Source organism: Pangasianodon hypophthalmus, chromosome 6, assembly GCF_027358585.1.
Source record: "Pangasianodon hypophthalmus isolate fPanHyp1 chromosome 6, fPanHyp1.pri, whole genome shotgun sequence".
Taxonomy (NCBI): domain Eukaryota; kingdom Metazoa; phylum Chordata; class Actinopteri; order Siluriformes; family Pangasiidae; genus Pangasianodon; species Pangasianodon hypophthalmus.
Genome location: NC_069715.1, coordinates 30,930,976 through 30,948,475, shown reverse-complemented (window position 1 = coordinate 30,948,475; position 17,500 = coordinate 30,930,976). Strand labels below are relative to the sequence as shown.

At 40.0% G+C, this 17,500-nt stretch overlaps 3 protein-coding genes and 1 long non-coding RNA gene across 4 annotated transcripts in view; all 4 read right to left on the bottom strand.

Annotated features, from left to right (window-relative positions):
- The window catches only part of LOC117597574 (cationic trypsin-3-like), an 821-nt gene extending 486 nt beyond the window's left edge, over nucleotides 1–335 (bottom strand). Inside the window, exon 1 of the mRNA XM_053234811.1 lies at nucleotides 1–335. This exon is cut by the window's left edge and continues 486 nt beyond it. Coding sequence (XP_053090786.1) covers nucleotides 1–291 — 291 coding nt within the window. The 5' untranslated portion in view covers nucleotides 292–335.
- A 5,652-nt stretch (nucleotides 336–5,987) lies between these two features.
- On the bottom strand, nucleotides 5,988–6,805 carry LOC117597573 (trypsin-3-like). The gene has a single exon (XM_053235214.1). The coding sequence runs from the start codon at nucleotides 6,762–6,764 to the stop codon at nucleotides 6,024–6,026; it is 741 nt and encodes a 246-aa protein (XP_053091189.1). The 5' UTR covers nucleotides 6,765–6,805; the 3' UTR covers nucleotides 5,988–6,023.
- Nucleotides 6,806–12,709: 5,904 nt separating this feature from the next.
- On the bottom strand, nucleotides 12,710–14,308 carry LOC113526871 (uncharacterized). Its single transcript, XR_003402817.3, has 3 exons — nucleotides 14,185–14,308; nucleotides 14,032–14,083; nucleotides 12,710–13,105 (listed from the first exon to the last, which is right to left on the bottom strand). It is a non-coding gene; the product is annotated as an uncharacterized LOC113526871 (long non-coding RNA).
- A 2,245-nt stretch (nucleotides 14,309–16,553) lies between these two features.
- Nucleotides 16,554–17,500, bottom strand: part of LOC113526343 (ADP-ribosylation factor 5) — an 8,933-nt gene continuing 7,986 nt past the window's right edge. Inside the window, exon 6 of the mRNA XM_053234910.1 lies at nucleotides 16,554–17,500. This exon is cut by the window's right edge and continues 1,624 nt beyond it. The gene's annotated coding sequence lies outside the window, so the exon portion shown is untranslated.

The window sequence follows — 17,500 nt, the reverse complement described above, 5'->3', positions numbered from 1 at the left end:
CAGGTGACTGATGACCGCGGCCGAGTCGATGACCTGCTCGGTGCCCTCGTTGATGGCGATGTTGTGCTCGCCGAGACGCACCTGAATACGGGGCTTATAGCAGTGAGCGGCCGACAGGACCCACTGGCTGTTGATCAGAGAACCGCCGCAGAAGTGGTAGCCGGCGTTCAGAGACACGATGTACGGCAGGCTGTGCTTCTGACACTCGTAGCCTCCGACGATCTTGTCGTCATCGTCCAGCGGCGCAGCGTGGACAGCGGCGAGCACGGCCAGGAAAACCAGAGCCTTCATGGTTCCTGTTGGAGAGGGAAGTCTCGGATGTTTGGACTGTCCAAGAACACGGCTTTATATACGCTGAGAACCGGCTTTACCTCACGCTGGCTCAAGGACACGACGTATGTAGAAATAACGTGCACACACACGTGTTGAAGAGTAACCAGTGTGTGAGCCGCCATGTGGTTACTGATAAGGCTGAACAATCTCCTGCACATGAGGTGCTCCTGATAGTACATGTGTATAATCTCTATATGTACATCATATCCAGCTTTAGGCTACACATCAATGTTAAACACACACACACACACAGAGGAATAAAATTCACTAATAACATCGTTTACTACAGGAGACTTGACAAACGTTGCTCATGACTGCAACAGTCCAATTAAAGTTCCAACACGTTAACAAACACGACATTAATAAAGTAAAATGAATATTTCTAACATGTCGAGTGTCTGAACTGCTCACATGTGAGTGATCTAAATCTAAATCTGCATTTCTGTAAAGCTGCTTTGTGACAGTCATTTGTTAAAAGTGTGATATAAATAAAATCGACTTGCATTAATTAGAAGTAATGAAAAATTTAGAAAAAGATCAAATAAATAAATGTATTGAAAAGAAATTTCAATAAATAGTCTTAAGAAAAAGGATGTTGAAAAAACAGGAAAAGGAAAAAAAGAACAAATTATGTTGTTAATAATGAACAAACTATTTTATATTAATGATGGCGTGTCTGTGGAAGTGTGGACTTGTTCGCTGTAGGTCATGTGACATCAGGAATAATTTGAATATTAAAATGAGAACTCCTTTTTTAGCAACTGCCATCTGTCAAATAAATAAATAAAAGTCCTGTGTGGTTGTAATAGTGATAAAACTGTAATAAAACACAAGGAAGTCCAGGGGTGTGAAAACTATTGAGTAAATTTATATATTTATAATTCACTGATGATATAAAAGTCTATAAAATTGCAGTTTTTTGTGAAACAAAAATAAAATCATTTATTGTTCATGTTTAATGTGAGCTTGAACCCTAAAAACATCAGGAGAAAGACAAATCGATCATTATTAGGAAAAAAAATAGTGAAATTAAAACCTTTTAACACTCACAAGTGTAGAATTTCTAAATCTGTGAAATAAAAATAATTACAGATCGGATCAGAAATCGTACAGATCTTTAACCCGAGCGAGCGCTGATGTCTGTTCCTATAGTTCCTGTTTAATCTGTTTAACTTTCACACATTTGGCAAAATTCTCACCGAGTCACCGTAAAGATCTCCAGGAAATCAGACGAGAGGAAAAGTCACAGCTGCTTTACACAGCAAGTTCTTTCACGCAGCAGCAGACTGATTATTCTGATTATCGTTGTTAGGAATTTATTAGTGAAACACTGGCACTGTGCTGTATAACGAGGTTTATTATATATATCTCTGTGAGAAGAGACGCAAATGCAGGAATTATTCATCATAAAACGATAAAATTGCTGTGTGGTGCCGTAACTGTGCTTTAAAGTTTTTAGTAAAATATCGTCATAATGTCGCTGTACAAAACCCAAACAGAATCATTTCCTGTTACGCCTTATAATAAAAATACACCTTCTCATATCGTGTGAAAAATTTTAAACTTATTTATAAAAATCATGTGGAACTGATACACAGCGTCATGTGCTTTACATGAACTCAGTATGTTTAATGACTAGGAATAAATTCATTAATATGCTGATTATATGCATGAATATGGATTTAAACAATTACAAATAAAAACACAACAAAGCTTTACACACAGCGGAGTGGATTTTCTGATAGATTCTAACTTTGTTTGAGAAAATAAAACTTTTTTCTTTTAGAGAAAATGTAGAATGTTCCATAAAACTGCTGCAGAATAAAAAAATATAAAAATGCAGTACTGTGTAACAGTATTTTAAAATATTTTATAAGTTAAAAAGTCTTTAAGTTTAGAACTTTAAGTAGTGTTGGAGTTCTCTAATCTCTGATCAGGTTATTGTAAGTCTTTATTAGGAAAAATTAAATTAAATTAAATTAAATTAAATTAAATTAAATTAAAAAGCCAGGAAAGTCAGAGCTGCTGTTATAGAAAACTGAAGGAGTAGGAGTAGAAGTGAACGTCTGGCAGATTTTTTCAATCTTCTCATCATAAAAAGTGGCAAAGTCTTCAGCGGTCAGGGAGGATGGAGCAGGAGGAACCGGTGGGATGAGTAGTGAAGAAAAGATATTGTGGAGCTTGCAAGGATCTTGTGCAGAGGCTTCCAGCTTTTTCTTGTAGAAAGCAGTCTTAGCAGAAGTCACTTCAGAGGAGAATTTGGACAGGAGAGCGCAGTAAGAGACAAGATCTGTGTCGAGTTGTGATTTCTTCCACTTTCTCTCTGCTGTTTTTAATTCTCTCAGATTACTGCATAACACATCCGATAGCCAAGGAGCAGGGCAGGAAGTCTTCCCGGGTTTAGAAGATAGAGGGCAGAAGAGGTCCATGGATGAGGAAAGTGAGGAGAGGAGAGTGTCAGTGGCTAGCTCCAATGGTAGGGAGGAAGAGGAGTCAGGGTCGGGAAGGGATGATGGGGTGCAGGAAGCTAAGGAGGAAGGGGAGATAGAGTGGAGGTTTTTACGAGTGGGAGAGAAGTATAGATTCAATTCAATTCAATTTTATTTGTATAGCGCTTTTAACAATGGACATTGTCACAAAGCAGCTTTACAGAAATAAATGGATTCACAAAAATATATTGTAAATATTTGAATTTATCACTGTGAATTTATCCCTAATGAGCGAGCCAGAGGTGACGGTGGTGAGGAAAAACTCCCTGAGATGATATGAGGAAGAAACCTTGAGAGGAACCAGACTCAAAAGGGAACCATCCTCATCTGGGTGCAACGGATAGTGCGATTATAAATAATTCCCTTCTATTATTGTGTACTATATGGACAAATAGTGCAATTGTGCAACCAGTAAATTCAGCACAGTTTTTGCAAGAAGTCCGGCTGGTTAAAATCTATCCACTGTCCACTGATGGAGTCCTGAGTACGAAGCTGCTCGTGGCAACTGCAGCCCCAAAGCCACTACAGCAATCGCAGTCCCAAGCCATTACAGTACAGTACAGTACAGTGCAGCTCCCCATATGAGATCCCCAAGCCATCTCCACAGCCCCCAGGTGGAATCATCCCCAGCAATCCAAATGGTTCTTCAGGTCGTCCATATGGAGCCCCAGCAGCAGCGAGCAACTCAACCGATGAGAACTCCAACCAGAAGTAGGGCATCAGGATGGGTCAGGCAGCGAGGAGGAGCAGAAGGGGTCAGGATCACTAGCATCACTGGCATCTCAGAAGTAGCGTGTGTAGCTCGACAGAGAGTGAGGGAGAGAGAGAGATGGAGAGAAAGGAAGAGATTGTTAGGTGAGCTTTTGTCCTCTAGTGGTTAAGCACGATGTACTTTGCATGCAGAGTGCAAGCAGGGACTCCGGCAAGACTAGCTATGACAGCATAACTAAAAGGGAGAGCCAGAAGCTAACACAGACATGAGGGAGTCCTGGGACATAAAACAGCAGCCTCTCCACCATCAACAAACCTGAGTGAACGTGTGAGAGTGGGGGGGCGACAGCATCCAAACATCCCAGTTCACCACAACACTCTATGCCTGTGAAACCTCCAGACCTGCTCCTGTACCTAAGAAAACTATTCACAAAAGGCTTGACTAAACAAATAGGTTTTCAGCCGAGACTTAAACACTGAGACTGTGTCTGAGCCGCGAACACTAAGTGGAAGGCTGTTCCATAACTGTGGGGCTTTGTAAGAGAAAGCTCTACCCCCAGCTGTAGCCCGCACTATTCGAGGTACCAACAAATAGCCTGCACCTTTTGATCTGAGTAGGTGTAGCGGATCATAAAAGACCAAAAGTTCACTCAGGTACTGTGGCGCGAGACTATTTAGTGCTTTATAGGTCAATAGTAGTATTTTATAATCTATGTGAAATTTGATTGGGAGCCAATGCAGTGTGGATAAGATAGGGGTGATGTGGTCATATCTTCTGATTCTAGTAAGGACTCTCGCTGCTGCATTCTGGACTAACTGGAGCTTGTTTATGCTCCTACTGGAACATCCAGACAGTAAGGCATTACAATAATCCAACCTAGAGGTAACAAAAGCATGAACTAATTTTTCTGCATCGTGTAGTGACAATATATTTCTTATTTTAGCAATATTTCTGAGATGAAAGAAAGCAATCCTAGTGATATTATCTACATGAGCTTCAAAAGAAAGACTAGAGTCGATAATCACACCAAGGTCTTTTACTGCTGCAGATGATGAAACAGAAAGGTCATCCAGAGTTATTATGTAATCAGAAAGCTTACTTCTAGCTGCATGTGGTCCTAGTACAAGTGCTTCTGTCTTGTCAGAATTAAGTAAGAGAAAGTTAATAAGCATCCAGTTTCTAATGTCCTTTACACATTCCTCAACTTTATTAAGCTGGTGTCTGTCATCTGGCTTTGCAGAAACATACAACTGTGTGTCATCAGCATAACAGTGGAAGCTAATACCATGTTTACGGATAATTTTACCCAGAGGTAGCATATATAAAGAAAAGAGCAGTGGGCCTAAAAACAGAACCTTGCGGGACACCAAACTTGGTATGAGAAGAGAAGTCACCATTTACGTTTACAAACTGATAACGATCAGTCAAATAAGACCTGAGCCAGGAAAGGGCTGTTCCCTTAATGCCTACTACATTTTCCAGTCTATCGAGGAGATTAGCATGATCAATGGTATCAAAAGCTGCACTAAGGTCAAGCAGCACCAGCAACGAGACACAACCCTGATCAGAGGCCAGTAGTAAGTCATTTACCACTTTAACCAGTGCTGTCTCTGTGCTATGATGAGGCCTAAATCCTGACTGATACATTTCATGAATGTTATTCCTATGTAAGTATGAGCATAGCTGCTGTGCTACAACCTTTTCTAGGACCTTGGAAATAAAGGGGAGGTTTGATATTGGTCTATAGTTAGACAGCTGACAGGGGTCAAGGTCAGGTTTTTTAATCAGGGGCTTGATAACTGCTAATTTAAAAGATTTAGGTACATAGCCAATGCTAAGGGAAGAACTGATTATCTTTAAAAGAGGTTTGATTGTTTCAGGAATTATCTGTTTGAGGAAACAAGTAGGTAAAGGATCTAGCATACAGGTTGATGATTTTGATGATGAAATTAGTGAAATTAGTTCGGTCTCTTCAAGCGGAGTAAAACAGTGTAATTGTTGTTTTGGTAATTGGTTTGTTTTGTTGTAATTGGTGCTTTGGGAGTCTGTGATGTACACGTCGGGTGGCGTGTCTCTGGTTTATTTGGAATATTGGGAAGTTTTATTAGAGCAGAGCTTGCACTGAGGGGTGTGTGGTTACGGTGGTGTGTATTTCATTTGGTTGTTTCGATCGATTTTGATTAGCTCTGAGGGTAAAACATAGATTTACAGACTTTTTTTCTTTAGCTGTACATTATTCTGTATTTAGATCAGTGAAAAGTTTATCTATATTCAAATAAAGTTTTAATGTGTAACCTGTAAATCTGCATATTTACATTAAAGGTTCAGCTGCAGTTAATATATTTAGATTTGTTTAATTTTCATACGTATTCAATTGAAATAAAATATATTTCAGTTCAAATATAAAGCTCGTGTTGCCTGTTTAAAGGAAATGAAAACACAAAGAGAAGTGATAAATTAGTTGGATTTTATTGACACACGTCAGACTCTCAGTTGCTGCTGATGGTGCTGCTGATCCAGGGGAGGTATCTGCACACCTTGGTGTAGACGCCGGGTTTGTTGACCTGAGCGCAGCCGTGGCCCCAGGACACGATCCCCTGCAGCTGACCGTTACACACCAGGGGACCGCCGGAGTCGCCCTGGCACGAGTCTTTACCTCCCTCCAGGAAGCCGGAGCAGAACATGTTGTCGGTGATGCGATTTGGGTAGGAATTCCTGCAGGCGGTGTCGCTCAGCACCGGGGCGTCCAGGCACATCAGTTTGTTGGGGTAGACGTTAGCTGAGGGACTGGTGTTGCCCCAGCCGGCGATGAGGCAGGACGTGTCGGGAGTGGGGCAGCTGCTGGGCAGAGACACGGCGGACACGTAGCTGTTGAAGGTGACGGGGCGGTTCAGCTTGATCAGCATGATGTCGTTGTCCAGGGTGGCGCTGTTGTAGCGCAGGTGACTGATGACCGCGGCCGAGTCGATGACCTGCTCGGTGCCCTCGTTGATGGCGATGTTGTGCTCGCCGAGACGCACCTGAATACGGGGCTTATAGCAGTGAGCGGCCGACAGGACCCACTGGCTGTTGATCAGAGAACCGCCGCAGAAGTGGTAGCCGGCGTTCAGAGACACGATGTACGGCAGGCTGTGCTTCTGACACTCGTAGCCTCCGACGATCTTGTCGTCATCGTCCAGCGGCGCAGCGTGGACAGTGGCGAGCACGGCCAGGAAAACCAGAGCCTTCATGGTTCCTGTTGGAGAGGGAAGTCTCGGATGTTTGGGCTGTCCAAGAACACGGCTTTATATACGCTGAGAACCGGCTTTACCTCACGCTGGCTCAAGGACACGACGTATGTAGAAATAACGTGTTGAAGAGTAACCAGTGTGTGAGCCGCCATGTGGTTACTGATAAGGCTGAACAATCTCCTGCACATGAGGTGCTCCTGATAGTACATGTGTATAATCTCTATATGTACATCATATCCAGCTTTAGGCTACACATCAATGTTAAACTCACACACACACACAGAGGAATAAAATTCACTAATAACATCGTTTACTACAGGAGACGTGACAAACGTTGCTCATGACTGCAACAGTCCAATTAAAGTTCCAACACGTTAACAAACACAACGTTAATAAAGTAAAATGAATATTTCTAACATGTCGAGTGTCTGAACTGCTCACATGTGAGTGATCTAAATCTAAATCCGCATTTCTGTAAAGCTGCTTTGTGACAGTCATTTGTTAAAAGTGTGATATAAATAAAATTTGCATTAATTAGAAGTAATGAAAAATTTAGAAAAAGATCAAATAAATAAATGTATTGAAAAGAAACAAATACACTAATAAGAAAAAACACTCCGGGCAAAATTATTTGTAAACATGGTATTAGCTTCCACTGTTACGCTGATGACACACAGCTGTATGTTTCTGCAAAGCCAGATGATAGACTCCAGCTTAATAAAGTTGAGGAATGTGTAAAGGACATTAGAAACTGGATGCTTATTAATTTTCTTTTACTTAATTCTGACAAGACAGAAGTACTTGTACTAGGACCACATGCAGTTAGAAGTAAGCTTTCTGATTACATAATAACTCTGGATGGTCTTTCTGTTTCATCATGTGCAGCAGTAAAAGACCTTGGTGTGATTATCGACTCTAGTCTTTCTTTTGAAGCTCATGTAGATAATATCACTAGGATCGCTTTCTTTCATCTCAGAAATATTGCTAAAATAAGAAATATAATGTCACTACACGATGCAGAAAAATTTGTTCATGCTTTTGTTACCTCTAGGTTGGATTATTGTAATGCCTTACTGTCTGGATGTTCCAGTAGGAGCATAAACAAGCTCCAGTTAGTCCAGAATGCAGCAGCGAGAGTCCTTACTAGAACCAGAAGATATGATCACATCACCCCTATCTTATCCACACTGCATTGGCTCCCAATCAAATTTCACATAGATTATAAAATACTACTATTGACCTATAAAGCACTAAATGGTCTCGCGCCACAGTACCTGAGTGAACTTTTGGTCTTTTATGATCCGTCACGCCTACTCAGATCAAAAGGTGCAGGCTATTTGTTGGTACCTCGAATAGTGCGGGCTACAGCTGGGGGTAGAGCTTTCTCTTACAAAGCCCCACAGTTATGGAACAGCCTTCCACTTAGTGTTCGGGGCTCAGACACAGTCTCAGTGTTTAAGTCTAGGCTGAAAACATATTTGTTTAGTCAAGCCTTTTGTGAATAGTTTTTTCTTAGGTACAGGAGCAGGTCTGGAGGTTTCACAGGCATAGAGTGTTGTGGTGAACTGGGATGTTTGGATGTTGTCGCCCCCCCACTCTCACACGTTCACTCAGGTTTGTCGACGGTGGAGTGGCTGCTGCTTTATGTCCCAGGGTGCCCTCATGTCTGTGTTAGCTTCTGGCTCTCCCTTTTAGTTATGCTGTCATAGCTAGTCTTGCCGGAGTCCCTGCTTGCACTCTGCATGCAAAGTACATTGTGCTTAACCATTAGAGGACAAAAGCTCACCTAACAATCTCTTCCTTTCTCTCCATCTCTCTCTCTCCCTCTCTCCCTCTCTCTCTGTCTCTCTCTCTCTCTCTCTCTCTCTCTCTCTCTCCCTCACTCTCTGTCGAGCTACACATGCTACTTCTGAGATGCCAGTGATGCCAGTGATCCTGACCCCTTCTGCTCCTCCTCGCTGCCTGACCCATCCTGATGCCCTACTTCTGGTTGGAGTTCTCATCGGTTGAGTTGCTTGCTGCTGCTGGGGCCCCATATGGACGACCTGAAGAACTGTTTGGATTGCTGGAGATGGAGCCACCTGGGGGCTGTGGAGATGGTGCTGCTTGGGGATCATATGGGGAGCTGTACTGTACTGTACTGTACTGTACTGTAATGGCTTGGGACTGTGATTGCTGTAGTGGCTTTGGGGCTGCAGTTGCCACGAGCAGCTTCGTACTCAGGACTCCATCAGTGGACAGTGGATAGATTTTAACCAGCCGGACTTCTTGCAAAAATTGTGATGAATTTACTGGTTGCACAATTGCACTATTTGTCCATATAGTACACAATAATAGAAGGGATTTATTTATAATCGCACTATCCGTTGCACCCAGATGAGGATGGGTTCCCTTTTGAGTCTGGTTCCTCTCAAGGTTTCTTCCTCATATCATCTCGGGGAGTTTTTCCTCACCACCGTCGCCTCTGACTCGCTCATTAGGGATAAATTCACACATTTACAATATTTTTTTTTAATCCATTTATTTCTGTAAAGCTGCTTTGTGACAATGTCCACTGTTAAAAGCGCTATACAAATAAAATTAAATTGAATTGAATTGAAATAAAGAAATGTATTGAAAAGAAACAAATACACTATTAAGAAAAAAGGATGTAGAAAAAGCAGGAAAAGGAAAAAAAGAACAAATTATGTTGTTAATAATGAACAAACTATTTTATATTAATGATGGCGTGTCTGTGGAAGTGTGGACTTGTTCGCTGTAGGTCATGTGACATCAGGAATAATTTGAATATTAAAATGAGAACTCCTTTTTTAGCAACTGCCATCTGTCAAATAAATAAATAAAAGTCCTGTGTGGTTGTAATAGTGATAAAACTGTAATAAAACACAAGGAAGTCCAGGGGTGTGAAAACTATTGAGTAAATTTATATATTTATAATTCACTGATGATATAAAAGTCTATAAAATTGCAGTTTTTTTGTGAAACAAAAATAAAATCATTTATTGTTCATGTTTAATGTGAGCTTGAACCCTAAAAACATCAGGAGAAAAACAAATCGATCATTATTAGGAAAAAAAATAGTGAAATTAAAACCTTTTAACACTCACAAGTGTGTAGAATTTCTAAAGCTGTGAAATAAAAATAATTACAGATCGGATCAGAAATCGTACAGATCTTTAACCCGAGCGAGCGCTGATGTCTGTTCCTATAGTTCCTGTTTAATCTGTTTAACTTTCACACATTTGGCAAAATTCTCACCGAGTCACCGTAAAGATCTCCAGGAAATCAGACGAGAGGAAAAGTCACAGCTGCTTTACACAGCAAGTTCTTTCACGCAGCAGCAGACTGATTATTCTGATTATCGTTGTTAGGAATTTATTAGTGAAACACTGGCACTGTGCTGTATAACGAGGTTTATAATATATATCTCTGTGAGAAGAGACGCAAATGCAGGAATTATTCATCATAAAACGATAAAATTGCTGTGTGGTGCCGTAACTGTGCTTTAAAGTTTTTAGTAAAATATCGTCATAATGTCGCTGTACAAAACCCAAACAGAATCATTTCCTGTTACGCCTTATAATAAAAATACACCTTCTCATATCCTGTGAAAAAATTTTTAAATTATAATTTGTGTGAGAAAATAAAACTTCTTTCTTTTAAAGAAAATGTAGAACGTTCCATAAAACTGCTGCAGAATAAAAAAATATGTAAAAAAATTTAGTACTGTGTAACAGTATTTTAAAATATTTTATAAGTTAAAAAAGTTTAAGTTTAGAACTTTAAGTAGTGTTGGAGTTCTCTAATCTCTGACCAGGTTATCGTAAGTCTTTATTAGGATGAAATGAAATGAAATAAAATAAAATTTAAAAAAAAGCCAGGAAAGTCAGAGCTGCTGTTATAGAAAACTAATCAACACCTTCTGACCAATCAGAATGCAGGATTCAGCAGCACTGTGTTGTATTAAATCATTAACATGATGATTATCATTAAGATGATTTTAATAGAAGATATATGAGATACTGAATACAAGGAAAAGTCCAGGATGGATTTCTTACATAAAATTAATTCTTAAAAAGTATTTTACATATTTGTCAGGAATGTACGAGTACTCAGAGGTTCTCTGGAGAGTTAAAGGTTCTCCTTTCTCTGAACAGGGTTCTACTTGGACTCTGTTCTGAAAGGAAAACCTTCTGCTGTGGGATTTAAACTGAAGAAATGCGAATGCAGTACAAATAAAGGTACTGAAGTGTGTGTGTGTGTGTGTGTGTGTGTGTGTGTGTGTGTGTGTGTGTGAAGCACAGATTGTGTCAGATTCCTGGAAGCATTATTTAAGTTTTATTCTTTCAGAAGGAGGTTCTGCAGAAAAGGAAACCACACGAAAGCCTCAGTTCTCCGTTTATCAGATAAGTAGGATGTACAACATCCTGTTTGTGTTCTCGTCTTTACTCGTGTTTCTGCTTCTCTTCTGGTTTCTGTTGGTTTGGTGATTAATTCTATTCAACTGTCACATAAAAATAACTGAACATTAGATTACACATCATACAATAAAACTAAATTAATGTAAAACTTATTTCAGATTCATGGGTGTAAATTAAAACACACGACTGTAAGACTCAGAAACGTGAAAGTTGAAAAGCTAAAGAATTATTGAGCAGCGTTTAACTGTCGAATCATGAAGACATCAAGAGGAGAATATTTTAATGCTTTATTTAAATTTCACACAGTGATGGAGCAAAAATAAAGAAATTATTTGGCCATATTATGTGCAAAATGTCGGTTACTCAATATTAATTTCTTATTTTTAAAAGCATTGTATAAAAGCAACATCATATTCATGATCATGTAGTTATACAGCTTTGGAGTGTGATGGGAAAACAAAAGTCCTGAGCTCTCTAAACCACGCTGTGAGTTTTTCACCCAAAAACACAAACACTAACCCCTTACAGTTTATTCAGGAGAAATTTTTGACGTTCTCTGATTTTCTTCATCTTCACGCCGCTGGTTGCTGAGGTGAAGCCGTAGACTGGAGCGTGTTTAGTTTTCCTCTCACGCTCCAAAGCTGAGATCTGACGCTCCTGTTTCTGATCTATTCTAGTCCTGGTAAAGTGCCAATTATAAGACACTAATTTTAAAAATATTTTTTTAACATATCTTTTAGATGATTAGCAAAAATGATTAAGATCAGTACTCATTATAAACATATTTAATCTATCTTCTATATATTGGAATTAGAATTAGGTATCAGAGAGTATATACACAGAGCTCTATATGAAACATCACCAAACTGTCACACAAGACGTCTAAACCCCTCAGCGCTCGGCTCAGGAGCGACACGAACCGCGCTCCAGTCTACGGCTTCACCTCAGTAACCAGCGGCACGAAGGTGAAGAAAATCGGAGAACGTCGAAAATTCCTGAATAAACTGTAAGGGGTTAGTGTTTGTGTTTTTTTGGGTGAAAAATTCGACTTTCTCCGATCTTCCCCAAACTCACAGCGTGGGTTAGAGAGCTCAGGACTTAGACAGCAGCGCAGGTTTTGTTTTCCCATCACACTCCAAATCTGAGATCCGAGCCTCTGCTTTCTGATATTTTATAACATATTTAACAGGGGCAGAAATGTTTCACCGACTGGTTTGTGGTAAAGAAGGCTTTCCATGACAGCTCCATGTGTAAAGTCACTCGGCTCTTCAGCACGACTCATTCTACTGCACGGCTCTGTGCTGGATATTATGCACCTGTTAGCAGTGGGTGTGGCTGAAACACCTGAACTCAATCAATAGGAGGGGGGTGCACATACTTTTGGCAATATAGTGTACATTTATATCTTCTGATTATTAAAAGTATAAGAAGTATTTTTAGTTCCCACTTTATCACACCTGCAGCAGGTTAAATGATTAATAACAAACAACAAACACACAATAAACACACAAAACCAGAGACATGTTATGTTGCATTGTTTTACTATTTTTATAGATTTTTTTTTTTTTGAGTTGGAAAATGGCGTACAGCTTTGAAGAAACTACAGTAAAAGGTTGTTCGTTCAACGGCAGGCCAACCACGAACCTGCCAACCAAGCAACAGACACCAGAAGCGAGAAGTGAACTTTTACGTGGTTTTTTGTGGTTGCTTCTGGAATCTAGGGCTTAATTGGCAGGTCAGTGCAGACCTGGCGCTGTCCACTGCAGACCCACTGGACTCCGAGTGCAGACTGCAGGGGGGCGTCCCGTGCCCTCAGGGAGGGCGTGGCCACCCCACATGACGTCTGACACGGGGCGCAGAAGGACCGAGTGCCACACCCCTTGGCAGATGTGTTTTAACTCCTCATCCTCCTCCAGAGATCTGTAACGATGAGAACATAACGATCCTGTCAGCTTACACGATCATCACAGCAAGCACACACCTTTAATTAATCTATTCATATTTATATAATAAAACATTATTAAACATGATCATTAGGAGTTTATTATCTACATTAGAACACTTCCTGTTTGTATTTAAATCTCTCTCAGTCATCAGGCTGTAAAACCCTGGTTTATAAAATGTATTCTGTTAACTCTTATCTTCTTTTTAAGTGGCACATACTAATTTTTTTTTTTTTACATTAAACTTTATGTTCTTGGCTAATTTTCTCTATTAAACATTAAAAAGAACAAGTTTATTTTTTTGTGCATCTGATAAATAATCAAATCGTGTCCTTCAAATCAGATTACAGAAAGAGATAAATAAATTAACACCAACTGCTTTTTAGCAACTGCTTTTCACCAACTGCTTCACTTGACATGACCGCCATGTCACACACACACACACACACACACACACACTCACACACACACACACACGGATCTCTCTCTCTCCTGAACTTTGTCTAAAACACAAAACCTGGCCGACATCTTACACACAGAAACATCTTACACACAGAAACATCTTACACACAGAAACATCTTACACACAGAAACATCTGCATCATCCAGAACCTTCTGCTGCTCCACACAGCTGTACACCTCACCTCTTTACATTACTGCACAGAATTTTCCCCACAGAAATCCTCAAAAATAAACTTGAGAATTAATAAATTTTATTGTTTGTGTCGGATCAAATCCTGGGTTTATTTTTTATCCTAATGATCTCACTGGAGGTTGTGTTTTACACTCTTGCAGCTGTGATTCTCTCAGTATCAGGCTGAATAAATTCACTCACACTCTCATTACAACTGGTTACTAAAATCTCACAGTAATAAACACAAACTGTTAAAAATATTAGCTTACAGGAAAGATGCAAGCGGTGGCTACATGGCCAAATCCTCCTGGAGCAGCAGATCTGAGGAGGAGAAACACAACAATATTATTATTCATTATTCATTATAACAATGAAGATAATAAAGAAATGAAACTGAAAAAGCACAAATTCCCGACACTCACCACGAAGCGCTCTCAGTTTCAGCTCCTTCTGCAGAATGAAGAAGTCAAGAGGAAAGAAAAGACCGAGTTTCTCTTCTGCTCAGTATTTATCCTCTTTCACCCTCAGACACGCCCATGGTGAGTCAGAGACCAGTGACGTCATGGAAAGACAAACAACTCTTAAGTTTCGATTTCCACAAAACTGAAATTCAACTTAGGACTAAACTCACATGAAAGTATTAATAAAATATCAACATTAATAATGTAAATATTACAGGTGTGTAATCACCTCCTCATAGCACTTTCTCAGGGAGAATGGCATTTATTTATTTATTTATTTATTTATTTATTTATTTATTTAAAATCAGGTTACAGTCCTAAAGATGGTATTAAACTGTACTTTTCCTTGTTGCTGAGTTGGTTTAGTCTCAAGTGAACACCTTTATTACCTGGAAATGTGTGTGTAGTGTACATTTAAAGCTTTCCTTTAAAACTCATTAATGCATATTTAATCTTCTTCTTTTAAATATCCAGATTTTTTTCTGGTGAAAGATAAAAGTTCACTTTAGTTCCCTTTTTTTCCGCCCTGTCTGGATGAGGATGATTTATTGAAGCTTCTTTATTTATTGATTGATTGACTTTTGTAATTGTTATTATTTGTGTCAGATTAAAGCACAGGTTTGTTTAATGTTCTCACTGGAGGCTTTGTTTTGTTACACACTCTTACAAAAAAAAAAAAAAAAAGGTTAAATCTAGAACCTTAGTGTTCTCCAGGAGAACTTACAGCAGATTTAATTCACTTTATATTAAGTTAATGCTCAATTTCATCTGAACTGATAAATAAAAAGGTTTATTATTAAAAAGGTTCCAAGGAGAACCCTTAACCAAAGGACTTTTAAAGAACCTTTCTGAGAGTACACTGTACTGGCTTTTATTTAAGGGAAAAAAAAAAGACATTCCACAAATAAAAAAGGAAAATACGAGGTGCTGTTTGTTTGTTCACTCCAGCAATCCTGCACTTTGTGTTTCTCGTTCCTGAAGAACTGGATTAAATATTAAAAGGCCTTTTGATCAGCTTTAATCTGTAAATCTGTAAATGCCATGACTGAGTGTAGAGAAGGGGATTTCCACAGGAGAGGAGGAGAGAGAGAGAGAGAGAGAGAGAGAGGGCGAGAGAGAGAGAGAGGGAGATAGATAGATAGATAGAGAGAGAGAGGGCGAGAGAGAGAGAGAGAGAGAGAGAGGGGGAGGGCGAGAGAGAGAGAGAGGGAGATAGATAGAGAGAGAGAGGGCGAGAAAGAGAGAGAGAGAGAGAGAGATAAGAGAGAGAGAGAGGGAAAGGGAAAGTGCAGTTGGTGGCGTTACACTCCCACTATTATGAAACATCTCCATAAATCTATAACTGACTTTTAGTAGCAGCCTCGCCTTGTTTTTCTCTCTGCACTTCCACTTCCTCTGCACTACTGTGCATTAGTGTGTATCAGTGTGTGTTATTGTGCGTTACTGTGCATTAGTGTGTATTAGTGTGTGTTATTGTGCGTTAGTGTGTATCAGTGTGTGTTATTGTGCGTTAGTGTGTATCAGTGTGTGTTACTGTGCGTTAGTGTGTATCAGTGTGTGTGTTATTGTGCGTTAGTGTGTATCAGTGTGTGTTATTGTGCGTTAGTGTGTATCAGTGTGTGTTACTGTGCGTTAGTGTGTATCAGTGTGTGTGTTATTGTGCGTTAGTGCGTATCAGTGTGTGTGTTATTGTGCGTTAGTGTGTATCAGTGTGTGTTACTGTGCATTAGTGTGTATCAGTGTGTTATTGTGCATTAGTGTGTATCAGTGTGTGTTACTGTGCATTAGTGCGTATCAGTGTGTGTGTTATTGTGCGTTAGTGTGTATCAGTGTGTGTTACTGTGCATTAGTGCGTATCAGTGTGTGTGTTATTGTGCGTTAGTGTGTATCAGTGTGTGTTACTGTGCATTAGTGCGTATCAGTGTGTGTTATTGTGCGTTAGTGTGTATCAGTGTGTGTTATTGTGCATTAGCGTGTATCAGTGTGTGTTATTGTGCGTTAGTGTGTATCAGTGTGTGTTACTGTGCATTAGTGTGTATTAGTGTGTGTGTTATTGTGCGTTAGTGTGTATCAGTGTGTGTTACTGTGCATTAGCGTGTATCAGTGTGTGTTACTGTGCGTTAGTGTGTATCAGTGTGTGTTATTGTGCATTAGCGTGTATCAGTGTGTGTGTTATTGTGCGTTAGTGTGTATCAGTGTGTGTTATTGTGCATTAGCGTGTATCAGTGTGTGTGTTATTGTGCGTTAGTGTGTATCAGTGTGTGTTATTGTGCATGTTGCCTGCACCAGGTTGTGCTACTTGGCATGAAAATGCAAAATACACAAATAAGCCTTTTCTAATCAGTGATTGATTTAATAGAAGCTCAGAGCAGATTGTGCTGCAGTACTGAAACCTGCAGGATTTAGAAAGCAATATTTTAAACAAACTAAAAAAAAAGAAAATCACACAAAACAACCTCAGCAGGAGCTACAGCTGCAGTTATTTTATTAACCGGCTTTATTAAAAACCCTGATGAAAGGGACACACGTCTGTAAGGCTTCGCTATGCGCATGCTGCTGCAGTCTTCAGGATTGTTTCAATAACAAGACCGTAGATACAGAAAGTACACAGACATCACCTGATAACTGAAAATGAAGGAGTGTGTGTGTGGAACACACCTGACAGGGCCACGCTGCGTTCACCTGAGGAGCTCAGACACAAATAACACCCCCAGTGTGAACAGCAGCACTCGAGGAACTCACATTAACACCAGCAGCAGAGACACGAAGGACATGATCGAGAGCGAGAGAGAAGAACTGTACAACAGAAATGAAGGAATGATCCTCTCGAGCTCGTCTGCTCATCACTCAGGAAGCTTCACATTGAACTTGGACTTTGGTTTGAGGAAATGAAATTCACACGAAGTCGATTCAGGATGGAATGTTAAGAGTGCAAAGGAAAAGAAAAAAAAGGTTTAATCTAAAAGTGCTGGTGGCCTTCGAAGCGGACGTAGACGTCAGACGCTTAAGGGCTCCAGTTATAAAATAAAACTCGGGGGTTTAGACGAGGTGTTGCTCTAAAACACGGAGCTGGAATCGTAGATTAGTTTTATTACACTGCTGTAAACTCTGAAGCAGAAACCCGCTGCACCAGCTGAACTGAAACGCCACCCTGAAACACGTCACGTCTCTTTCTACTCACACACCTGCCACGTGTTGCACGATTCTGGTGATAACCTGCTGCGCTGGATTGTTGTCATTGCTGTGAAGTTAGTGGCTGTGTGTCGCTGTGATGTCA

Bases quoted from the DNA above. Each gene is read 5' to 3' on its own strand.
- LOC117597573 (XM_053235214.1), bottom strand. From the start codon at position 6,764: ATGAAGGCTCTGGTTTTCCTGGCCGTGCTCGCCACTGTCCACGCTGCG.